We start from the raw sequence: 25,679 nt of genomic DNA, 5'->3' as shown, positions 1-25,679 counted from the left end.
TATTAGAATTAGTGGCAAAAGTTGAATTTACTTTCAAATCTGAGTATTCAGCTTTTCAGTGGAAGAACTGGTGCTGCATTTTCATTTCAATTTCGTGCGTCTCAGTTTCCCTAAATGTAAGAGGAGATGCTTCTAAAATATTTTCAGGTGCAAAAACAAAAAAAAATGTGCTTCCAGACAGAGGGCCCCTAGGGCATTGTGCAGCTATTCCGTCTTTTCCTCCTCAACAGATTTTTCTGTGGAAAGAAAAAAGGGGGAAACACAGGAGAGTTGACAGGAAAAGACAATGTCTGCTCCTCCAGAACATCTGCAAATGAGGCAGAGTGATTGCACAATAAAAGCCTCATCTGGAAGCATCCTAGATAATATGCTTGACATAAGCTGATGTATTCATAGCAAAACAACACGTGCTATTGCCTAACACAACGATAGGAGTTAAGGGTGGAAATCCTAGTGGTTTAAAAATTCTTTGTTAAAATTAGCTTATTTTCCTTTTCTATTTAGATACTGTTTTCTACAAATGCCTGGTTAGTGTTTAACGAATACTACACGGATTCTTTCAGCAGCTCAGTAACTGGAGATCCTAAAATTCCAAGGAGAACATTTTAGCCAATTTAAGTTGCTGGATTACATTTGAAACAGCTATTTCTCCACAGCTACATGTAAAAAGGATATTGTGCCAGAAACGTTGCAATAAACCAGTCCGAATTTATTTTAAAAGAACAAGCATATATGAAGGTTATCAACAAAGTGGGGGTGGGGGAGGACTAGAATTGTAAAATATGAGGGGTTCTCTGCAACCGCAGAAAAGGTACCGTGTAACCATCCAGAGAGTATATTTAGAACAAGAGGCCTCCTGCGTTTGAGAGATTCCAGACATTCTAGCCGTTGCATTTCTGCAGAGCTGAAAAGGACTGCCATCTTAAATAACCCAGGCTGGTAAACAAGGTCAGGACATCACATATGCTGATTCTACAGCAAAATGTCAAGGAAGGTCTTAACCAGTAGGTAGCAGCCTTGGGCCTTTTACATGTGGCAATTAGTTTCATTCACACCAGAGAGGAAAATATTTGTTAAATCAAAAGGAAATAGCATACATAGTTTGTCACTTTCTAGGATTTTTTTCTATTAATCTGGTAAACACCATTTAAGAAAGGGGATAGGAGGGCTACTTAAAACCAAAAAAGTGTGCTCACTCCCTTCAATTACAATTTACACAGAGAACCTAAATGCATTCAGACTCCTTTCTCAGATGTGTTACTTCTGGAGTTGTTCCGCCGACTGTAATTATCGCAAATTATTTTAACACCACTTAATACAGCAGTGGTTTTGAAGGCAAGCAGGACAGGGACAGCCCAGGACAATTTTGCTTCCTGAGGCGGAACAGAAATGCTCCCCCCAACCCACCCACGTCCCCAAGTTAAAATGCACAGTACCCAAGGACAGTTATTTTGACATTTGAGACATAAAATCCCTCAACACTTCTCCCGTCCCTGGCAGTAAAGATACAACAACAAGAAATTAAATAATTAAGAGATGACCAATGGGTACCTTTTCATATCTTTGAGTCTACCTGGTTTTCAGGGCTTTTACTTTCGAGGAACACATTTTGTCCCAGTTTTCTGCTTAGACACCCCTTAACGTCTGCCATATAACTCCTGAGCATTTTTCCTGGAAATTTTGAATTGGAAAATTTTCTTCTGCCCTAAATTGATTGATAACTGATACATCATGTTTATTTGATGTATTATTAAACAAAACTTTTTTAAATGCCATATTTAATTTTCTCTAAGGTTTTTCTAATACCCAAAAGTAGTTGAAGTGAAATATTTGATTAGGGGCAAAAATCTGTAAGGTGCACTTACTGTGTTTTAAATGTTGTATTCAAACAAATTCAGTGCTTTATTTGGAAATAACTGATTGGGATAGTTGTAAATATTTTAAGGCCTGACAGCTCAATAGCACATACTTTCCCTACATTAGTTTTTTTTTTTAATAAAAAGAATGGTACTGAAAATTATTAACATAGTATGCCTATGTACAGCAGTTGCTGGGGAACATGGGTGGGAGGGTGCTATTGCACTTGTCTCCTTCTTGTGGGTTCCTAGTTGACAGCTGGTTGGCCACTGTGTGAACAGAAAGCTGGACTAGATGGACCCTTGGTCTGATCCAGCAGGGCTCTTCTAATGTTCTTAAAATAGTAATTTTAGCATGCCTGAAAAGCTGTGCACATACATATCTCTGCTTTCTAGCAATAGTCACCTGAAAAAAAAAGTTAATTACAACTTTGATTTCAGATATGACAGGTAGTATGTCCACTCCAATCTCCCAATTTGACTTGTGTTCATTCGTTAGGTTAATGTTACGACGCAGTTAATTTCTAAACGTGGAGCTTTTTCCACAGGGAAAAAACATAGCAGTGGGGTATTGGCAAGACTTATTAGACCATATTACCACCTGAACACACTTCTTCAGTAGTGCTGGGCAAGTTAGCCGAGGGTCCACACTGCAGCAGGGCCCACACTGTCAAGAGCCCCCTGACGTTGCTCCTCCTCTTCATCACTGCAACCTGCTTTCCCCCTGCCTCTTGATCTGGCCCAGACGACAGTGGTGGTGAGGAGGAGGATGTCACTGCCTATTTGCTCACAGGTTCTCTCTGCCTGTCTAGCAAGTAAGCAAGTGGCAGAAATCATGAGAAAGACGATGAGGAGCAATAGCAGCTGTTTACAGTGGTGGTGAGAAGACAGACTGGTTGAGGGTGAGGGTGCACTGAGGGTGTCTTGCCCTCAAAAACCTGGGGCCACTTGCTTACTTGCTAGACTGATCAATCCCTAAGATACTTAGGACACGGACTGAAAACAACTGTGTTGCCAATCGTTATATTTCCCAGCATTCTCGTATTAACAGTCAACAAGAGTAACAAACTATCTAGGGACACAACCTATCAAATTGCAAGGGATTTTGTGAAATGGATATGACATGCCCCGAGTTAAACATGATGGCCACCAAACTCACTTCGCTTGGGATCCAAGACGGATGAGAATGCCAAAGGTTGACATGCTTGCTTAATCGGTGCGTGATGTAAATCCCACTGCAAAGCCACAGCTCTGGTCAACTGGAGAATGGTTATTTACTGTCTTGAACTAAAATTATGATCGTTTATACCCGCGGGCCCAGATCACCTCATTACTGATTCAGCATGGGCTGAAGCAAGCCAGAAATATTATTCCACAGCCAAAAGAATTTATCCTCCTCAGTACCAGAGTAAAACACATGCTGCATTGCTTTCATGTGAAATCCCACAAGGGAAATCAAAAAGGCCATGAAGCTGCCATATATATTTTAGGCAATTCAACCCTAGTCTGTCCCCATCCTCTCTGAGCAGGACAATTTCTTTGAAAAACTTACGATAGGTTATTGCACAAACTAAAGTTTATTTGTTTAAAATTGTCTTTGGTGGCATTTCAAGTTGCAGAAGCTACTAACTATACAAATTAAAGTGCTATTAAGCAACCCTTGAAAGTTCCTCCAGCCCCTTGTGGCTGATGTGGGAGACTGGGAAGGGCTACTCTTTCTTACAACAGGCAATCTCCCCCCTTGTGATTTGCATGGCACTTCCAAGGATTTATTTGTAATAGGAATTTCAAATCAGTTGTGCTGTAATCACAGAGAAATGTGGTTCCAGTCATTCTTTACACCCTCCTGACCTATGCAACCTTCAGTTGTTATATCAACATACAGCTAGCATCACTGCTGTTAAAATGATAAATAATCAAATTATTTCCACTCTGAGTATGTCCCATATAAACTAATAGCAAACTCACTCCCAAAGCGTGGATCCGTATGCAGTCAAAACATCACTGTCTTCCATGCACAGGAGAGAAATATCAGAAGGCTCAGGAAAATACCAAGTTTTGCAGAAATACAAAAAATCTTGAGAACATGAAACCAAAAGGGGGGGCAAAAACATTAAGGTCTGAGCATGGGCAAGAAATGCTGACTGCCTATTGTGTGTGTGGGTTGGGGGGTGGGGGGGATGGAATATCATGGAAGAAGGCATGGCCGGCTAGAACAATGAACAGGAACACTGCAACATTTTGTTGCAGGTCCCACTTTTTAATGATATAATTACCATCTTTTAAATAGTGATCATGTCTGTTCCCCAATAAAACCTGTATTTGTGCAACCAAACATTTTTAGGGAGGTTTAGCAAGTTATTAGTTAAACAACAATACTGCAAAGCAATATTCTGACATACTCGAATATACAGAATTCTAAGCTGTGGGAACTCTCAGCAAGGGATAAAAGAGGAAACCCACTTCTCATACATGATTCTGCTCTGTATAGACATGGGTCACAGGAATCCACTCCACAGTCTCACAGGCATAGTCAGTGTGAGCCAAGGCACAAAATTCCTGCATGGGAAAATAATCTTATTAAGGTTATAATCCAACTGCTTCAAGGAACAAGCAATATCCCATAACACTAAGCATGATCAAAGTGACTCCTACAACCAAGAGCTGGAGATGGGAGGCCTTCTGAAATATAGGGCCACTTCACACAATCAAGCAGCCCCCCGTGGCTTATTTAAACTATGGTTCAGGCAGCCATTTTGAATATTCCAGCCGCAACTGCAGCTTGTCGTGTCATCCAAACCCAGTGAAGATGGGTTGTTGGCATGGTAAGCAAACCACCCACAACTCTAAAACAGCCCATGGATTCTGGATGGTTTGTTAACCACACCAACAACCCACTATCACCAGGTTCAGACGGCAGACAAGCCGCAGTTGTGGCTTGAATATTCCAAAGCTGCTGCAACCAACCATGGCTTAAGTTTAAACCGAGTTTGCACGATCACCACAGCCCACTGTGGCTTAAATAAGTATCTAGCAATCAAATGGCCCATGAGAAGTTTTTGTTGTTGTTCTTTTATACTTGGCTGCTGAGAAACACGGTGTTTCATGCAAATCATGAATCACCAACTCCAAGAATAACAGTATGTAATAAAAGAAGCCGCAGACAAAGGTTTCTGGGGATTTAAAGTTTAACTGGAATTCACCCAGCATTGTAGATTTTACTAGAAGAATTCCAGAAGATTACAATCCCTTGCTTTCTATTCAAACTGGGGGGGGGTGTGTGTGTGTGTGTTAATACTACATTTCAAAACTAAATGCCACACACCCAGCCCATCTCGTGTAATGAAATAATTCCATTTTGGGAGAAGTATGCTGTATCACACAGAATGGAGCATCTGGATTGACAAGCTGTAAAAAGAATTACAAATCTGATGCAACTGAAAATGCTGAGTTTTGAAAAAAATGGAATGAAAAATAAAAACATTGACACACCATTAACTACAGAAAGGATGCCAGGTGCAGCTGTATCATACAAAGATTAGTCTCAACATTCGTTGCTTTCAAAGTAGAGACAGGATTAGGAGACAGTGCCATCAACAATTTCATTAGAAAAAGGGAAAGGACTGGAAAGGTGTTAATTTCATCTGCTAGAGTCCCACTCACACTTGAGTTATCCCAGGTATGGCCAAGTGGTAACCCACAGGACAGATCTGATCCAACGCAATTTTACCTGGCCACCTCTGATTTAGACAGCTATACCCAACATAGATAGAAAATGTAATTCCTTCAGGGTATATGAAGGGCCAGCTGACCGTATATGCATCTGCCTCATATGTTCACTGCAGGACCTTACATGAGTAGCAAACTTTTTGGTGGTCACTCCCTGGTTACGGAATGCTCTCCAGAGGAATACTCAGTCGGCACCTTCTCTCTTAGCTTTAAGGTACCAGGCAAATGTTCTCCTATTCTCCAGAGCTCTTAATTATATTTATTTTGCTGCCTTGACTGTTCTGTTTTACCTATGCTTTTGTGTTTGGATTGTTGATGTTTCCACTTTTTTCCTTTTTATTCCTTTTTACTGCTGTTTTGTTTTGATCGGACAAATTTTGTTGTTAATTTTTTGTTCTTGGCAGCTTTGGAAGCCTTTATACTGACAGGCAGGATATAAATTTCTTAAGTAAGATAACATTCTTGTCAAGCCTGGAGATGCAATGCTAGGTATTGTATGAGTCATGATATTACGATCAGAATTGCAAAGGTGCCAAGCTAAAAAAGAAAAGTTATATTTAAAATTTTACTTGTCTGTGTCAGGAAGAATCTGGGAAGTTGTACTGCTCTTTTTACAATGTCTAGTCTTATGGCCAAACTAGACATAACATGGGCAACTCTTTTTGTTGTTTACACGCCTCCTATGTTCACATATAAAGTGGGAATAGATACTCTATATTTTACATGCAAAGGGACACATGGGTTAGGGAAAACAATCCTTTCTCTCCTCCCTCACTTTTCCTTCCTATGTTTCATCACTTCAGGCATTTTTCTCTCAGACCACACCCATCCGGCCCTCTGGGGTTCCCAAGAGGGCCACCTACCCTTCCCCTTCGACCACCGATTGTTTGATGCTTTTGTGGCTTTTGTGCATTTTTTCCTAATTCTAAAAGGTTGAAATGCCTCTCCTAAGGCTTAGGTATTAGCAGTAAGAGCTTTAGGGAGCAATCCTATGGCCACTAGACACTGTCTAGAGGGCCATAAAATTTTTTGGTTTCTTGGAACTGAGGTCATAGCCAGGGCTCCCGTTCCCAGAAACCACATTCCCTGCCCCTTCTTCCTTGTCTGTGGGGCAGTTCTCTCTGCACCAGCTATGGTTCTGTGCTCAGAACTGGAGCACAGAGACAGGGAAAAGGGGGTGGTCCTGGGGGCGGGGAGGGGAGGAGACCACGTAAGCCACATTATGCAGCTTCCTATGCACCGTGCGGCCTCCTTCCCTCCCCCTCCCCAAAGCTAGACAGGCAAAATTGCCTGTATAGCTGCTGACTATCTCAGTAGGATTACACCCTAAATGCTGGTGTTGTTACCCAGCACTTTTGCCTTTGGCCCCATACACCAGTGGAATGCGGTCCCTGAGAGCTCTCCAAAATGGAATTTGGCCCACGAGCTGAAATAATTTCAATGTCCCTGCAATACAGGAAACAAGCCAGGCTGAGGGAAAAGTGCTTGCAGCAAGGTCTATGACAAAGAAAAGCAGGAGAGGGCACAGTTCAGCTCTCTTCATATGAACACCCCTCTTGGTATAAAAACTAGGCCTCACTGCCTGCTTTACATATGAATGGGGTACACATGAACAAACAAAACTGGGCTGCCCCCATCACATCTAGTTTGGCCTTTAATTAACATGCAGCTGACCTCTTGCAGTGTTTACCTTACTGATCTTCATTACCCTACAGAAGAGTTTTGGGCTGGTCTAGTGCACAGAACTTACGAAGTATGTGTATCCACTCTTGCAAGAAACTCTGGTCTGAGTTAACAACTTAGATCATGAAAAGTTTATGCACTCCTACAGATTTCTACTCAGAAGTAAATCCCACTGAGTTCAATGGAGCTTACTCCCAGGTCTTTTCATTCATCCAAATAATACTGACAGGCAGGTGTCTTTATTATTCTGATTTTACAGATAGGAAACTGAGGCTGAAAGATAGTATTTGATCATGGCCACTTCAGGAGCCCATCGCTAAAATCAGGTCTTAAACCATTTTGAATGCCATTCGGCAGAAAGGTGGCACACAACTGAACGAAAGAAAGAAAATAAAAATAGCAACAATATTATCAAGTAAAGCAAGCTGGAGTGTATACTAGCTTAATTCTATGCACCTAGCTTTAATTGTGAGGCTGTTGAAAATCTATTTTCTAATAATCTATCAAAGACTCATAAATTAACCATAATGGTTAAGGAGAAAGAAAGAAAGAAAGAGAAGGGGGCTTTTATTATAGGGGTTTGACATATCTCCAAAATATGACAAGTAGGAAATGGAGGTGGGGGGATTTATTAACAGTATGGATAAAAGAAGGGGGAATTAACAGCTTGATTTCAGAGCAGAAAATTGACTTAGGCTTTGCATCAACAATGCCATACCTTTAAGCCTTCTGACTGACATCCTGGCTTGGGAAATAGCATTCAGTCTGAAAGCAGAGCCTATTAAAAAGCATAATGTTTCTAAACAGCATCTGTTATGTACTAATAAGCATTACTTAAAGGACACAAACCTTTAATTGCTACCAAACGTGCACTTATTCAAAAAAGCCGCAAGGCAATCTTTACCAAAAACATCACATGACCCCATAGGAATCCCAACAATACAAGATGTTTTTAGTTTAATTTGGTTTGAAGTCACACAGTCGAACAACAGTATGGAGGCGCTTTCTGCAAATTCTATGGAAATGTTTGTGAAGCTTCAACAGAATGAATTACAAATAAGAATTACATCAGAGCTATTTGCCATCTGTTGTCAGCAATACCACAGTGCTAAGACTGGTCACCAGACTATAGTTTCATAACTTACAAATGCAACATTTTTAATGTGCAACTAAGCAGAACGTTTTGTACCTGCAGAGAGAGAGACAGAAGCCAGTGTGTCTGTGTGAGAGAGGAAGACACACACCTAAAAACCTGGAACCCATTTGGCAAGTTCATCACAAAGAATGATACGCACCCAGAAAAGAGTACCAGAACATCCTGGGAGTTTTCACAAGTAGCACTTTTTGAAGAAATTAGAATGCAGAAATTTATTTGTGTACTATAGAATGAAAATATTGATCTTAAAAATGGATGTCGTCCATGTACTTTTTCATTTCTATTAACAAAACCAAAAAATGCCGTTTTAATTAAAAAAAAAAAACACCCACCAATTTAAGCATTATATCTGAAAATATATGTTCTTATGTTCTTTGTAACACTTAAAGAATGTTGAAAATGCATAGGATCAAAGTCACGCCAGTAGCTCTCAAGCTATAGAATAAACCTCCTACAGAAGAGATGTTTTTGGTCAAAGTGAATCACATTTTCCTGAAGTACATTTCACATTTTCCTGAAACACAATTAACAACTAATGAATGTACCCATATGAATTGGTTGTGGGTCCCATGACTACTCTGTGGAACGAAGAGAAGCCAAATGAGGAAAGATGAGACAAGACAAGATGAAAAAGCCAGAACAGAAGGAGAGCAAGTCAGATAGAATGATTTAGCTAAAGACAGATATAGCAAAAGTAAAAATAATATAAAAGAAAAATTCAGAATGGTACACATGTTAAAGTTTGGAGTTAATCAATGGATTCTGGGTCTGGCCATACTGTAGGGAAGCCTTCAGGCTGTGAGCTCCCTCCCCACCCCCCATCGTACACAAATTCTGTTTAAATGTTAAAGCCCCTATTTGCCTATGAACTATATTACTGTAGGCTCTGTATGTGCGAGCACAGGGTCTTGACCAAGTAGGTCTACGATTATGAAGACTGTACATACACTGGCTCTTTTATACATTCCTCCAAATGCCCTATCCAAATCCCCCTTCTACGTCCATTCACACAAATGCCTGTACCCCATGTTTGATTGGCATATATATATGTGGGGGGGGGAGACGGGGAGAGTTGCCAAGTATCCTACTTTACAAAGACGAGTCTTCTATTTGAAAGGCTCTCAGAGGACAGTCTTCCATCTGATGGTGTCCTCTATTTGAAGGGATGAACAATTTAACAATAAAAGAACCATAAGAAGGGAAAGCAGGGACATTGTCTATCAACAGAGCTGGACAGCAAGCAGAGGAGGTACACACAACAGCTGGTCACAGTCTTCCACACTCTGATAAGATGCATTGTATTTCTATTTGGGTTATTTGAGCACATGCACATTTTATGTAAATCTGTGCCCTCTTTTGTCTTCTTATTTTGGTGATGTGTTTTCTCTCTTTTAGTAATGTACAAGGGGCCAACACTCGGGAGCAGGACCCATAGTTCTGCGAAGATAGCTTTCCTACTGATAGGTCAAAACTTATTGGGGGAGCACCCATTGAATGTATACTTATGGGGTCAAAACACTGGGGAAGGAACCCACCACAGTTCCTGCCGGGAGCAGTTGTATAGTTTGAAATACGAGAGGGACCCCACTGCCCCACACAACACACAAGCCTGGATCCATTGCTCTCACTGAAGATCCAGGTGACCTCTGTGGCTAGGAGTGCACGTTTAGGCTGGTATACCAACTGCTTTTGTTCCTGGGCAGGGATAGCCTGGCCACTGTGATCCACACATAGGTAACTCCGAGACTGGATTACTGTTACGTACTCTATGTGAGGCTGCCTTTGGGGCTGGTTCAGGAGTTGCAGCTAGTGCAGAATGCAGCAGCTGAATTACTAACTGGGGTGCCTTACCATGCAGAGATTATGCCAGTGCTAAAGGATCTGCACTGGCTGCCAATGTGCTACCGAGCTAAGTTTAAGGTGTTGGTATCAGTATACAAAGTGCCACACAACTCGGGACCAGGTTATCTCAAGGAACATCTCCCCTTATACTAACCTCCATGGCCTCTACAGTCTTCAGGGAAGGCCTCGTTGCCCATACCGCAACGCTATTCTGTGTTTCTGTGTTCTGTGTTTCGCAGAAATACAGAGACCAGGCTTCTGTGGAATAATCTCCCCTCTGAGGAACATCAGGCCTCAAAACTGGCATGTTTAGGTGTTTACTGAAAATGCATCTATCTTTAAACCAACCTCTAATGCAATACTCTGGTGGTGGTGGGGTGTCGGTATTCCTTTGTAAACTGCTTCGGGGTTTGTTCAATGAGAAATGATACATACGTATCGGTGATGATAGTAATATATTATAATAATATACTAATGATGGGTTTTTGTTTGTGTTTGTAAGTCACTTCAAAGCTAGTTTTTGCAGTGGGAAGAGATGCATAAATTTTAATAATAATAAAATAATAATAATAATAATAATACAGAAAGGGAGGGATGCATTCTGATGTCATAAAATCCTGCTCATGACATCGCGAAGCCACCGAAGAAGGGAGCAGGGGTGCCCCTAGATAATTGCAGACCCCGGACTTAATGATCTTATGAAGGGGCCCTTTAGACGGACACGTGCATTACTTCTGTTGTGAAGCACCCAACTAGCCTTCCTCCTCCCTCACCCAAACACCATTCCGTGTTTTACAACTGTTTCGGCGCCCCCCGTATGCTAAAAACATTTGCCGACCCCAGTTCGTCGTCCGTGTGCACGCGGCCTATGTTTTCGCGCGAACAGCTCCGCATTTAGCATAATGTATTTTGAACGGTTGTTCATCTTCGCAAGCCACCCAGAGAGCTTCGACTATGGGGCGGTATAGGGTACGAACGCAACCATTTAAAAAATAAAAAATAACTTTATTTTAAAAAAAAATTATTTTTTTTTTACAAAAACGCCGAGATTGCGCAATTTTGCGTTTTAAGCTTCACTGAAGGATCGCCTCCTCCCATATGTGCCTGCCCGGACCTTAAGATCACCATCAGCGGCCCTTCTCCGTGAGCCCCTGCCAAAGGAAGTGAGGCGGGTGGCTACTAGGAGGGCTTTTTCTGCTGTGGCACCCCGGCTCTGGAATGAGCTCCCTAGCGAGGTTCGCCTGGCGCCTACATTGTACTCCTTTCGGCGCCAGGTGAAGACCTTTTTATTTTCCCAGGCGTTTTAGCTTTCTAAATTTTTATCCTTGCTGTTTTAAATCTGTATTTTAAACTCCTGCAGTGCTGCTAGGTTTTATTGTGGTTGTATTGTTATATCGCGGTTTTAACGTTCCGTATATTTTAAATTGTTTTATTGTGTGTTGTTTGGTTTTAGTTTTTGTGAACCGCCCAGAGAGCTTCGGCTATTGGGCGGTATAGAAATGAAATGAAATGAAATAAATAAATAAATAAATAGCGCCATCGCGATCGCGGGGATAAAATGGGGGCTTGCTTCCCCTGCCCTGAGGCCCTCAAGCGGCACCTGCCCTCAGCGACCCACTCACGGGGTGGTCGCTGCAGAGGGGAGCCTGTGGGGGGGCGGGGCCTGGCCTTTGGCCCAAGGTCCAGCCCAGACGCATAGGGGGCGGAGCTCTTAGGCCCCTATGCGAGCTGAGGAGAAAACGCGGGGGAGGGGAGGGGCGTGCCTGGCGCGTGGCGGGAAACCGCGTTTCTGAGGGAATCGCGCGGGTGGCGTGAGGCGGGGCGGGGCGGGGCGGGGCGGGGCGGGGCGCGGCCTTCTCCGCGTTTAGGCAGAAGAAGTCCTACGACTCCCAGCATTCCCCAGCCAGCCGTGGCTGGCTGGGGAATGCTGGGAGTCGTAGGACTTCTTCTGCCTAAACGCGGAGAAGGCCGCGCCCCGCAAGGCCGGGGCGCGGCCTTGATTTGTGCGTGTGGGGAGAAAGAGCCGGGGAGGGGAGATGCCCTCCCCGAGGGCCGCCCCGCTCGCACCGCGACGCCGTCTGCGCCGTGCTTTAGTAAAGGCGACAGAAGCGCGTCCCTCCCCCCGGAACCGACGTCCCCGCCAGAGGAAAAAGGGGGCCCTGAGAGGAGCGAATCCCCGGCGGGGTCGCCGAGGGAGCGGCGGCGGCGGCGGCCCTTCTTCCCGTCGCCCCTCTCCTCTTACCCGCAGCTGAGGCCGCGCTTCCCGCTGGCTCCTGAGGCGCCGCCGCCGCCATTATCCCTTCCTCCGAGGCGGCTCCGAAGGCGTCTCTCCTCCTCCTCTTCCTTCCCTCTGGGCCGCCCCCGTCCCCCGCCTCGCCGCTGCGGCTGTCGCCTCCCTCAGGGCTGCTACACCCGCCGTGATCCCATCCACCGGAGCCTCGGTCAGCGTACTGAAAGAGGCGCTGACCCACCACTGGGCCCGGTTCCCACGATCGAAGCAAGCTTGTTGGAAGGGGGGCGGGGGCGATGGCCGGCCCAGGCGCAGCTTGCGGTGTTGCCCGAGCCCTGGGTGCCGCGGCTTGTTTGAGGGGGGAAACAACCCTGGTTGTTGTTGCTCAGTCGTTCAGTCGTGCCCGACTCTTCGTGACCCCGTGGACCATAGCACGCCAGGCCTTCCTGTCCTGCGCTCTCTCCCGGAGTGTGCTCAAGTCCATATCCATTGCATCCGTGATGCTGTCTAGCCATCTCATCCCCTGCCGTCCCCTTCTCCTTTTGCCTTCAGTCTTTCCCAGCATCAGGGTCCTTTCCAGGGAGTTTTCTCTTCGCATTAGGTGGCCAAAATATTTGAGCTTCAGCTTCAGTATCTGTCCTTCCAATGAGCACTCAGGGTTGATTTCCTTTAGGATGGACTGATTTGACCTCCTTGCAGTCCAGGGGACTCGTAAGAGTCTTCTCCAGCACCACAGTTCGAAAGCGTCAATTCTTCAGTGCTCAGCCTTCCTTATAGTCCAGCTCTCACAGCCATATGTTGCTACTGGGAAAACCATAGCTTTGATTAGACGGACCTTTGTCGGCAAGGTGATGTCTCTGCTTCTTACTATGCTGTCTAGGTTTGCCATAGCTTTCCTCCCAAGGAGCAAGCGTCTTTTAATTTCATGGCTACAGTCACTGTCTGCGGTGATCTTGGAGCCCAAGAAAGTAAAATCTGTCACTGCTTCCATTTCTTCCCCTTCTACATGCCAGGAAGTGATGGGGCCAGACGCCATGATCTTAGTTTTTTTAATGTTGAGTTTCAAACCAGCTTTTGCACTCTCCACTTTCACCCTCAACAAGAGGCTCTTTAGATCCTCTTCGCTTTCTGCCATTAGGGCGGTATCGTCTGCATATCAGAGGTTGTTGATAATTCTCCCGGCAATCTTAATTCCGACCTGTGATTCATCCAACCCGGTGTTTCTCATGATGTACTCTGCATATAAGTTAAATAAGCAGGGTGACAATATGCAGCCTTGTCGTACTCCTTTCCCAATTTTGAACCACTCAGTTGTTCCATGTCTGGTTCTTACTGTTGCTTCTTGACCCTCGTACAGGTTTCTCAGGAGACAGGTAAGGTGGTCTGGTACTCCCATCACTTTAAGAATTTGCCCATTTGTTGTGATCCACACAATCAAAGGCTTTAGCATAGTCAATGAAGCAGAAATAGACGTTTTTCTGGAATTCTCTTGCTTTCTCCATGATGCAGCGAATGTTGGCGATTTGATCTCTAGTTCCTCTGCCTCTTCTAAACCCAGCTTGTACTTCCGGTAGTTCTCGGTTCGCATACTGCTGAAGCCTAGCTTGTAGGATTTTGAGCATCACCTTGCTGGCATGTGAAATGAGCGCAATTGTGCGGTAGTTTGAACACTCTTTGGCGTTGCCCTTCTTTGGAATTGGAATGTAAACTGACCTTTTCCAGTCTTGCGGCCACTGTTGAGTGTTCCAAATTTGTTGGCATATTGAGTGCAGCACTTTAACAGCATCTTTTAGGATTTTAAATAGCTCAGCTGGAAGACTGTCATCTCTGCTAGCTTTGTTGTTACTAATGTTTCCTAAGGCCCACTTGACTTCAGTCTCTAGGATGTCCAGCTCAAGTTCAGTGACTGCACTATCATGGCTATCAGGGACATTCAGATCTTTCCTGTGTAGTTCTTTTGTGTATTCTTGTCACCTCTTCTTAATCTCATCTGCTTCTGTTAGGTCCCTGCCTTCACTGTCCTTTATCATGCCCGTCTTTGCACAAAACGTTCCCTTGAGATCTCCAATTTTCTTGAAGAGATCTCTAGTCTTTCCCATTCTGTTGTTTTCCTCGATTTCTTTGCACTGTTCATTTAAGAAGGCCTTCTTGTTTCTCCTTGCTATTCTCTGGAACTCTGCATTCAGTTGGCTACATCTTCCCCTTTCTCCCTTGCTTTTCGCTTCCCTTCTTTCCTCAGCTACTTGTAAAGCCTCATCAGACAGCCACTTGGCTTTCTTGCATTTCTTTTTCTTTGGGACGGATTTCGTTGCTGCCTCCTGAACAGTGTTACGGGCCTCCGTCCATAGTTCCTCAGGCACTGTGTCTATCAGGTCTAATCCCTGAAATCTATTCCTCACCTCCACTGTATATTCATCAGGGATATGATTTAGGTCATACCTGAATGGTTTAGTGGTTTTCCCTATGTTCTTCAATTTAAGCTGAAATTTTGCAACAAGCAGCTCATGATCTGAGCCACAGTCAGCTCCAGGTCTTGTTTTTACTGACTGTATAGAACTTCTCCATCTTTGGCTGCAAAGGACATAATCAATCTGATTTCTATATTGACCATTTCTATATTGACTTCGATAACCCTGGTTATCGAAGGGTTGTTTTCCCCTCAGACAAGCTGTGCCGCCCAGGTTTCCGGCGACACCACAAGCTGCGCCCGGACCAGGACCCTGGTTAATGGCGCCCTGCACGCAGCACCTGTTTAAACAAGGCGCGGTGGCTTATTTAGGCGGATTTAAACAAGCCAGGGTGGCTTGTTCAAAGTGGCAGCTTACGCCAGGCGGCATTTGCCTAATTACCTGCCTGGCTGGAGCTTACTGTGTTGTCCAACCCCTGTTTGATTGTGTGAACCATCCCATTGTCGAAGGGCACGGGCCTCGAAGGAGACAAAAGTCCTATTTGGCTTTTTACGCCTCCCCCCCACCCCCTAAAAGTGCTCTATAATGTAAATATCTGGTCTTTCCTAGGATAGTGAGTTTTATGGCATGCGGTTTTATTCTAGTTATCCCACAGCTAACATATCCATAATATACTAAGGGCGCAATCCTATGCTTGTTTAGACAGGAAAAGGCCTACATCTCTCTGGCTGGGGCATGCTGGGAGTTGTGGGCCTTTTCTGTGTCTAATCATGCATAGGATTTGCACCCTAAATGTTATTAGCAGTGAGTTTACTTCTAAGAATTGCTCTACTGATCCATGAGGGGGGTGGGGGGAGAATCCATAGTTGGGTACTATCTTTATTAGTACCAACCAAAATTCCACAGAAGCATGCAAGCTTTGGGGTTCTATAGAACTCTGCATCAGGCTAGGTGGTCCAAAAAGTAGGGGATGTGGGAAGAAACCATAAAGCCCAAAGATTTTGGCCAGATGTTGCAGACAGCCATGAGGTCTGCAGTTTTGGACCCAGTCTCAAAAGGGAGATTTGCAAACTGAATGAATTAGAGGTGTAGTGGAGCGCCACTCTCTTCTTCCAATCCATGCGATTAAAATCATAGGATAATGCCAGAATACAGCTACTGCATTGTTCTTGTCTGCAGATGCCAGGGAAACTTTTATCAGTGGGTTTCCTGGAAGGCGCAGCCCAATACATTTTGCTGCCTGAGGCAGAGCACCAAATCCATCCCCCGCTAAGTCAAGATACATACTATCTAAGGCCAGTCAAGTTATTTTGGCACCTGAAGCAGAAAATCCCACAGGTGCCTATCAGCCTCCCTGGCAGCAAAAATACAGTAATACATTAAATAACCAACAATTTGCTGCCTTTTCATGACACCCCAAACCATCTGGCTAACAGTAGGGCCGGTGCTGTTTCTTGGTAGTTTGCTAACTTAGCTCAGGCCTATGACTAATCAGACTGACTGGCCTAAATAGTGAACCCACCGAAAGGAGAGTAGCAGTTCTCTCTCAGTTAGTGACCTGAACACCTCTGCCTTCCATAGATCCAGGGCTGTGTGTGTATGTGTTACAGCTGTGCACAAATGGCTTCTCAAAATTCACCCAATTTGTGGGCAGAGAAATAGAGAGGAGAATTTTACCGAATTTCTTCAGGGGGAAGAGACATTCTCAATCGTTACTCACTAGTGAGGCTCACTATTGACAGATTCTTTTTTCGCAAGTGTTTTTTTTTTGTGCTGCCTTTGCAAGCGGAAACAGCAGCAACTGTGTTGGCAGGCTGGCCCCCATTTTTCACCCACACACTGCAGATATGAGGGCAGCAGCGTTGTGTCTAGCTCCAGGAAAGAGGCAGAGCTCGTGCTGAGCCAACATCTCTGTCCTCCAATTTCCTGAAAGTTTTCTTCCCATATGAAAGAAAACATGGTTGTTCTGCCTCGATCTCTGGGTGTTCTATAATTTATTTTTGTGATGTTTTGAGTTTACCTATTCCCTGTGTGGCGACTGAGGGTGCTGTTGTGTTTTTTCTTTCCATTACACATCTCTTAATTGCTCTGCAGCCTCCCAGGCTGCCTGCACTTTCCAATATGAAAAAGCCCTATGGGAGAAATTAACTGAGTTTTAATTGAAGTGTGGGAAGCTGAACAGGCTACAGGCTGCTGGAGAGAAGACTGTTCACAGGAAAGTGATTTGAGGCTAGCAGCATGTAGCAATGGCCAATGCAATGTAAATATGCTTGGACCCCTGTGCAACAGCTGACCTTTGCCACTCACTTCTACATCCACTTGAGCTCCTTGCCAGGGATCACTGGCAAGTAAATAATAATAATAATAATAGTTGTTGTTGTTGTTTTTGTAGTTGTAGTTGATTATGTAGGTGAAGGGAGGATTTTTTTTCACTCCTTCAAGTATGGAGGGATTTACCTCCTTGCAGAACCAGCTGGTCAGTCCCTCCCTACTTGATGTTATGAGCCAATAAATATTCTATGGGACCAAGTGGTAATTATAAATCCTAAATATAAAATAAATACATCGGTAAACTTACTTGGTAATTTAGTACTGCTGTGCAACAGAGACATACAAAAATAAAAAGGTTGGATTATTTCTAATCAGGTTTCAAAGTAAGTCTTGAAATCAACAGCTAAGATTATGTAGTTAAGTCATTCTGCTTAGTTGAGAGGTGGGAAAGCAAAAGGAGCTGTGTAACCGTCAATATTCCAGGGGCTTGTGTAATTAAAATTATCTCACATCATGTGAAACCAGAACAGTCCCTGTTTGGTGAAGTATTTCTCCACTGACCAATAGGAAGATGGACATTTTGGAACAGATGGTAAAAGAATATAATACCAGCAGCTGTGATGAAATGTGTTACCAATGAAGAGAGAGTTGATTATTGGTGTCGGACAATAAAAGATTACCTTCAGAATCCAAGTTAAATGGACGTTGGTTCCAACACCGTGGTTGTTACGGGTAAGACTATTACATACAAAAACATCCTCTTTTAACCATGGAATGCACATATGCTGGCTTGCTCTTTGTCAAACTCCTCTCGCCTTGGAGAGGGGAGTGGGTGGGAACACAGCAATTCGCAAATGGATATACCATTTCCAAATGGAAAATAACTCACTACTGCAATTTGCTGAAAAAATCAGATGATATGTCAATGGGGTAAAAAAAAAAGCGCTATTCTTTATTCAACAGAGTTTGCAGTTTATTCCTGGCACTTCTGAAAATATCTATTGACATCCTTTCCTTTCCAGACCATGTAGCCTCTAGGTAAAACTAGTTAAGCATTACCTAAAAAGAACCACAGAGTAAGACTGCTTCCCGATTCCAGATCAGGATCCAAAATTAGAGCAATCACATGAAAAAAAAATCAGTTTTTCTGTTTCAAAGCAAGGAAAGGAAACATCACAGTTTTATCACACCAAAACGTGTGTGTGTGTTAGTATATAAAATACGGTGTCAAAGGAGTGTGCCTGAATATACAAGTCCCTGGAGTCAGATATGGAGATTTTCTTGCCAGTTACACTTAATGCTGAATCATTGCAGACGTAACCAGCTAGAGAGAGATTGAGCTTTAAAAGGTTAAAACTCTTCTGGAATGCCTCCGCACACTGTTTGCTCTCTGTTATGCTACTGGCCGCTCTAAAGGCAATAATTACGTATAGGCTTGACATGTGAGTTACTGGATAGTTTTCCACTATAAGCCAGCTGAGGACACAGGACTAAAATTGAAGTGACATCAAAGAGAACCTGAATCTTGCCATTTTCAATTAACATGCAATTTTAGATTATATTAGCGTTTGTTAAAATATCCAAGACAGCCATGACTAGTTCAGATGTCTCCAAACATAACTTTGGCTGGGATGGGGAAGTGGAAGAGAGGCAGAGAAGTCACTTGGCCTTCTATAAGGCTAACAACCTGATCTTTACAATAATCGGTGACAGATTAATCACAGAACAACCTCTCATCTTCACCCCCACCCCACTTAACAGACATTTTAGGAAGTTAACAGGATCCCCGCCCCCCCTGAACTCAATGCAGATGATATACATTTATGTTTCCAGGTTCTAGAATCTAGATCTATCTTTCTTAGGGAGAGGTGAGGTGGTACCATATTTATACAGGCCTTTTAATTAGTTCGGCAAACTCTATTAATGTCTGTTTGCCAAACTAATTTGCCAAAGGTAGAACATGTAGGCCAGAATCCAGAGCGCTACACAATTAGTTCCACCCATCCCAAGGGCTTGCAGGTTGTGTTTCTCAGTCAGACCCCAACTCCATACAACATACCAAACCGCTTTTGAAACTGACAGAACTTGCAAAAGCAATTTATTACATTGTGTGGGGATCTGGGGTTCAAAGCAAATAGAAGAATTGCATTGTGCATATCCAACCCTGGATGCTGTGGGGGAAACAAAGCTGAGATAAAGGAACTGCCTAAGGCTGTGCAAATAGGACTTGGATCTAGGACCCCTAATCCAAGTCTAGCACTCCTTCACAGGACGATATCCACTCTCCCCACCATACCCCATGGCTATGAAATCTCTTTTTAAACTGTGGGTTTTTTCAGCCTTCACCAATCCAGTGCCTTCCAGACTTTTTGGACTACAGCTCCGATCAGCCTGAAATACCAATTGTCAGGGATAATACTTGTCAAAAAAAACCTCTGGAGGCACCAAGCTGGGGAAAGGTGGATCACATTATTACCACACACCCTTTTAAGTTGTATACTGGATTATCACATGTCTGCTCACTTGGACTAACATTGTGCATTGTGTTAAACGTGATTCAGTGGGGCATCTGCAAAAGCAAATACAGGAATGCAGGCTTGACACACGGATATTGGAACAAGTGTTTAGTGCTGGAAAATATCTGCATCTTAAAATTACTGACTAACTGACAACACTTTGTACTGCAATTGTTTCTAATTTTATCTACATAGGGTTTAATGCAGAAAAATGCTTATTTTATATTCTGATATTTCTTTCTATGAAACGGGTGTCTAAACAAGATTCCCTATTACTGCATAGGGCTTTTTGGATGCAGCTTTAAATGTGTTTAAAATAGTTCTCATGCAATAGTCTATATACCAACCTTCCCCAGATGTGTTGGGCTACAACTCCCATAATTTCTAGAGCATGCTGGCTGGGCCTGATGGGAACTATATTCCAACACATCTGGAGAGTGCTGGGTTGGGGAAGGCTGATATACACTAATAGTTGGGGAAGGTTCTTGTATACTGTATAGCCCAGAGTATGGATAAGTAGCCCATCTTATGGCCGGAGTGTGGATAAGTAGCCAAACCAGCATCATCCTGCACGAGAGGGAGGTATTAGTCATCAGGGAGCCTCAAGGTTTACAAAAGCACAAAAGTTTATGTAGAGAAAGCCCAACAGAGAGAAACAAAACATGAAACAGCCTAATGAGGACTGAGCATGCTCAGTAGGCATTGGGGGTAGGGGATTAAAACTGGTGGTGATGGTGGTGGAATGGAAAAGGACATGGCTGGTTGGCTGAACAGAAGCACTGCACTGCAACATTTTGCTACAGGACCCATTGTGTCTACTAGAGGTGCAAGTACAGTTTGCAGGGATTGCAGAGAGCCATTACTGAATGCCTCTGACAAATTTTCACCTGCTTGTAACAAAATAATTGGCATTCTTCCTGGTTGCAGTACCTAATATTATTGAATGAATTTAATTTCTGTTCTGGTTTGGATACTCCAGTACATAAAAACTTTCTCATGATGAAGTCACAGTTAACAGAACATAGCCCTCAGTGCAGTTTTTTTTTTTTAATGACTGCACTTGCAGCCTACACATTTCAGTGAGCCAGTTTGGGACTTGATGTTTACTTTGGGTTTTAAACTGTCCACCCTTGCAGGGGTAATTCCTACTCACTACCTTTCTTTCACTAAAACAGCAGTAAAGCAGATGTGAAATCATCTGGATTTCTCTCACATGTATTTGTTCTGTGGTAGAGTTCATAAATGGCCTCCAGTTGTTTTGGACTTCCACTCCCATCAGCCCCAGCCAGCAGGGGCAATTGTCGGGAATACTGGGAATTGTAGTTCAAAACATCTGGAGGACACCAGGTTGGGGACAGCCACAACAGAGTGTTGGACATGGATTGGGGAGACCTGGCTTCAAACACTTGCTCAACCATGGAACTCACTGAGTGGGCTTTAGTCTGTTTCTCACTCTCAGCTGTTACCTGATGGAACTGTTGACTAGCTAGAATGCAATAGCCCCACGCACACCACCCCAAGGAAAGGATGGAACACATTAAAAATTACTCTGTTTAACAAGATACATTGATGACCCTCTCTCCTGCAAGTGGTAAAGGTTGATTTAGCACTGGGCTCCCCACGAGCATGTGGAGCACTACAGGCAAGAGGTGGCCCCCTTCCAGTTGTGCTCCACTCCTGAGACAGATGGCTCTCCACACTGGGCTGGGCAGCTGATTATCTGAGTTACCACTCTATACCGTTTAGGTCAAACCTCACCTGGAGTACTGTGTCCAGTTCTGGTCAACACAGTTTGAGGAGGAGGAATCGACAAACTGGAATGTAGGTGAAGGAGCTGGGTATGTTTAGCTTGGAGACGAGACCATTAAGAGGTGATATGCTAGCCATCTTCAAATATCCGAAGGGCTGTCACATAAATGGAGCAAATTTGTTTTCTGCTGCTCCAGAGAGTAGGACCCAAACCAACAGGTTCAAATTACAAGAAAAAGGATTTAGACTAAACATTAAGAACTTCCTGAAGGAGCTGTTCAATAGTGGAGGCTGCTTTGGAAGGTGGTGGCCCTCCCCTTCAGTAGAGTTTTTGAAGCACATAGCCGACCAGCCTCAATAAAGGATGCTGTACGAGTCAATTTCCTGCATTGGCAGGAGGTTGAACTAGATGATCTTTGAGATATCTTCCAACTCTATGATTCTCTCTCACTGATAAAGGAATCTGGAAGGGTGCATAATGTAGGAAGGCAGAATAAACTGTTAGTGATTTTGTCAGGGCTATCACCTCATTAACAAGATTTTAAATTGGTTAGACTAAGTTCATGTATGAGTAAAAGTTACAGTTCTGAAGCAAGTAGCATATGCTGTCCTTAGGTGACATGCATGTGTCCTACCAGAAAAGTCATTCTTAGAAAAGGCTTTTCTTCTAGACTAGGGATGGGGAAACTGTAGCCTTCCAGATGGTGATCTCCACCTCCCATCAGTCCCAGCCAGCATGGCCAATGGTCAGGGATGACAGAGGTTGTGGTCAAACAACATCTGGAGGGCCACAGATTTCCTATCCCGTCCTAGAGAAAGATAAGTGGCAATGCCTCTTAAGATGGTGCTTGCCATATGCAGTTTTTATAAGTACTTGTATTAAGAAATCGTATTTTAAAAAACCTGCTGCCTAATTATTTGAGGGGACCTTTTTGTTGATTTAAAGTATTTAAAATCAATCTAACAATTTAGTCAATTAGAATCGTAGAATCAGAGAATAGTATTTATTTATTTCATTTCTACACCGCCCAATAGCCGAAGCTGTCTGGACAGTTCACAAAAATTGGAAGGGGCCTATAAGACCATTGAGTCCAACCCCCTGCTCAATGCAGGAATCCAAGTCAGAGCATCCCTGACAGATGTCCAGCCTCATCTTGAATGCCTCCAGGGTGCGAGAGTCCACCACCTCCCTAGGTCATTGGTTCCATTGTCGTATTGCTTTAACAGTCAGGAAGTTTCTCCTGATGTTCAGCTGGAATCTGGCTTCCTGTGACTTGAGCCCATTATTCTGTGTCCTGCACTCTGGGATGATCGGGAAGAGTTCCTGGCCTTCCTCTTCGTGACAACCTTTCAAGTACTCAAAGAGTACTATTGTATCTACCCTCAGTCTTCTCTTCTCAAAGCTAAACATGCCCAATTCTTTCAGTCTCTCCTTGTAGGGCTTTGTTTCCAGTCCCCTGATCATCTTCATTGCCCTCCTCTGAACCCTCTCGTTTGTCTGCATCCTTCTTAAATTGAGTTGCCCCGAACTGGATACAGTACTCAAGATGAGGCCTAACCAGTGCTGAGTAGAGGGGAACTAGTACTTCCTGGGATTTGGAAGCTATGCTTCTATTAATGCAGCCCAAATTAGCATTTGTCTTTTTTGCAGCCACATCACATTGTTGGCTCATATTCAGCTTGTGATCGACAACAATTCCAAGATCCTTCTCGCTTGTAGTATTGTTGAGCCAAGTATCTCCCATCTTGTAATTGTTCATTTGGTTTCTTTTTCCTAGGTGCAGAACTTGACATTTATTCCTATTAAATTTCATTCTGTTGTTTTCTGCCCAGCGCTCCAGTCTATCAAGATCATTTCGAATTTTGTTTCTGTCTTCCAGGGTATTAGCTATCCTGCCCAATTTGTGAAATCTGCTAATTTTATAAGCATTCCCTGCACATCCTCCTCCAGGTCATTAATAAAAATGTTGAAGAGCACTGGGCCCAGGACTGAGCCCTGCGGTACCCCACTCATTACCTCTCCCCAGTATGAGAAGATCCCATTGATAAGCACTTTTTGAGTCCGATTCTGTAGCCAACTGTGGATCCACCCGATAGTTGTTTCATCTAGCCACCTTTTAGTTAGTTTGCTAATCAGGATATCATGGGGCACTTTGTCGAAAGCTTTGCTGAAGTCGAGGTATATATGTCCACAGCATTCCAACAGTCCACAAGGAAGGTTACCTGATCAAAAAATTGAGATCAGATTAGTCTGGCAGGATTTGTTGTTGACAAATTCATGTTGGCTTCGAGTAATCACTGCATTGTTTTCAAGGTGCTTACATACTGATCGCTTTATAATCTGCTCCAGAATTTTCCCAGAGGTTGTCAGACTGACTGGTCTGCAGTTCCCCGGTTCCTCCTTTTTGAAGATAGGGACAACATTGGCCCTCCTCCAGTCATCTGGCACTTCACCTGTCCTCCATGATTTCTCAAAGAGTATAGACAGCGGTTCTGAGAGTTCTTCTGCCAGTTCCTTTATTACTCTAGGATGCAGTTCATCTGGCCCTGGAGATTTGAACTCATTCAAAGTAGGTGTTCCTTAACAATATGCCTATCAATCTCATGCTGCAATCCTGCCCCTTCAGTCTGTACTTCCCCATTGCCAGGAGGCTCATAGATCCTCTTTCGGGAGAAGACTGAGCTGAAGTAGGAACTGAGCATCTCTGCCTTCTCTTTGTCATCTGTTATCATTTTGCCATCCTTATTTAATGGTTGAACCACCATTTCTTTCCTCTGTCTTTTACTATGCACGTAGCTGAAGAAAGCCTTTTTGTTGCTTTTAGCATCCCTCCCTAACCTCAGCTCGTTCTCAGCTTTAGCCTTCGTGATGTTGTCCCTGCAATTCTGTGCTACCTGCCTGCACTCTTCCTTTGTAGCTTGTCCTTCCTCCCACTTCCTATATGTGTCCTTTTTTGTTTTCAGGTCATCTCTAAGCTTTTTGTGAAGCCACATTGGCTTCTTCTGTTGTCTTCTGCCTTTTTTTTCTTGTTGGAATTGTTTGTAATTGCGCCTTTAGAATTTCCTTTTTAAAAAATTCCTACCCATCTTGGACTTTTCTCATTAGAGTCACTTGCCATGGGACCTTACTTATTGTTCTGAGTTTGTTAAAACTGGCTTTCCTAAAATCCAGGGTACGTGTTTGGCTACACTTGGCTTTTGCTTCCTTTAGAACCATGTATAACATGGTCACTTTCTCCCAGAGTTCCCCGTAACTTTTATCCACTAAGTCATCCCTGTTAGGATCAAGTCAAGGATAGCTGATCCTCAAGTTCCTTCCTCCACTTTCTGTTAGAGGAAGTTATTCACAACACAAGTCAGGAATTTCTTGGAGGGGCCATGTTTTGCAGAATTTGTCTCCCAACAAATATTGGGGAAAGTGAAGTCCCTCATTACTACATCTTGCTTCCTTGAAATTAAATATTGCAACTTTAATTCTAATGCAATTTTGGGGAGTAGAGGAGGGAAAACTTTCAATAAAAAAATAGCCCCTTGAGCAAATTCCAAGGCAATATGAATCAAGAACTCAAGAGTTTTAAGAGGCTGTCAATGTAATCATACATTTTATTTGGATCCAGGCTTTGGTCCCTTCCGGCAGCATCTTGTTAACTCCAGCTGGGAAGCAACAAAGGTAAGGAAGCTCTTTATACTGACATCTAAAAGAGGACTGCTTGGGTGGGAAGGTTAAAATTTAATCAAGTATTAAACAAGCAGTTCAGAGTTCTATAATTATACATACGGATAATTACTAGGAGATGATAGGTACGTTGCAGAGGTGCATGCATAGTTATTCAAGACTTAAATGTATTTTAAGATGTAGTACAAAATCGTGATGGATAACATTCCCCACCCTTGAGAACCCAACTTGCCAGTAAACCTTCTCATTGTACAGTTGTTAGTCTCACAAAATTGCCTACTAACTCCTGTGTTTCAGAGAGCTACCTTAGGGGTTCTGTTTTGTAGAGTTGTTGGTTTGAGTTGATGTTATATTTTGTTTCGTAAATATGTTTCCAAGTGCTTTTAATTCTGGTCTATTGACTGCAATAAATTATTTAACTTACTAGTTAAGTAATGGGAGAAATAAATACTCCTAAGAAGTTGGTGTTCAGGACAGGAAAGGGAAGGATACTGAGAACAGAAAAGAAATTTGAAACAAGATAGATTCCTTTTTGCTCTCTCCTTTCTTTACAAACTAGATAC

At 43.4% G+C, this 25,679-nt stretch overlaps 2 protein-coding genes across 15 annotated transcripts in view; one reads left to right on the top strand and one right to left on the bottom strand.

Moving 5' to 3' along the window:
• The window catches only part of LOC146337239 (protein FAM169B-like), a 69,319-nt gene extending 56,738 nt beyond the window's left edge, over positions 1–12,581 (bottom strand). For 2 of the 4 annotated variants that reach the window (XM_084817404.1, XM_084817401.1), the window contains exon 1: positions 12,509–12,581. Coding sequence is in view for 1 of the 4 variants with exons in the window: in XM_084817401.1 (XP_084673527.1) it covers positions 12,509–12,560 (52 nt within the window). In the remaining 3 variants the exon portion in view is untranslated. Of the gene's footprint in view, positions 1–31; positions 4,416–12,508 lie in introns of all 4 variants that reach the window. The other 2 variants (XM_084817402.1, XM_084817403.1) reach the window with 2 other exon arrangements.
• Positions 12,103–25,679, top strand: part of PGPEP1L (pyroglutamyl-peptidase I like) — a 28,139-nt gene continuing 14,562 nt past the window's right edge. For 4 of the 11 annotated variants that reach the window (XM_084817417.1, XM_084817412.1, XM_084817409.1 and 1 more), the window contains exons 1-2: positions 14,166–17,907; positions 25,058–25,110. In XM_084817417.1, coding sequence (XP_084673543.1) covers positions 17,874–17,907; positions 25,058–25,110 — 87 coding nt within the window. In that variant the 5' untranslated portion in view covers positions 14,166–17,873. Of the gene's footprint in view, positions 12,708–14,165; positions 17,908–23,790; positions 24,011–25,057; positions 25,111–25,679 lie in introns of those variants that run through there. The other 7 variants (XR_014785408.1, XM_084817413.1, XM_084817410.1 and 4 more) reach the window with 4 other exon arrangements.

Source organism: Heloderma suspectum, chromosome 11 (assembly GCF_057233095.1).
Source record: "Heloderma suspectum isolate Gila_16-S chromosome 11, 16-S_ref, whole genome shotgun sequence".
Taxonomy (NCBI): domain Eukaryota; kingdom Metazoa; phylum Chordata; class Lepidosauria; order Squamata; family Helodermatidae; genus Heloderma; species Heloderma suspectum.
This window is presented reverse-complemented; position numbering and strand designations above follow the sequence as displayed.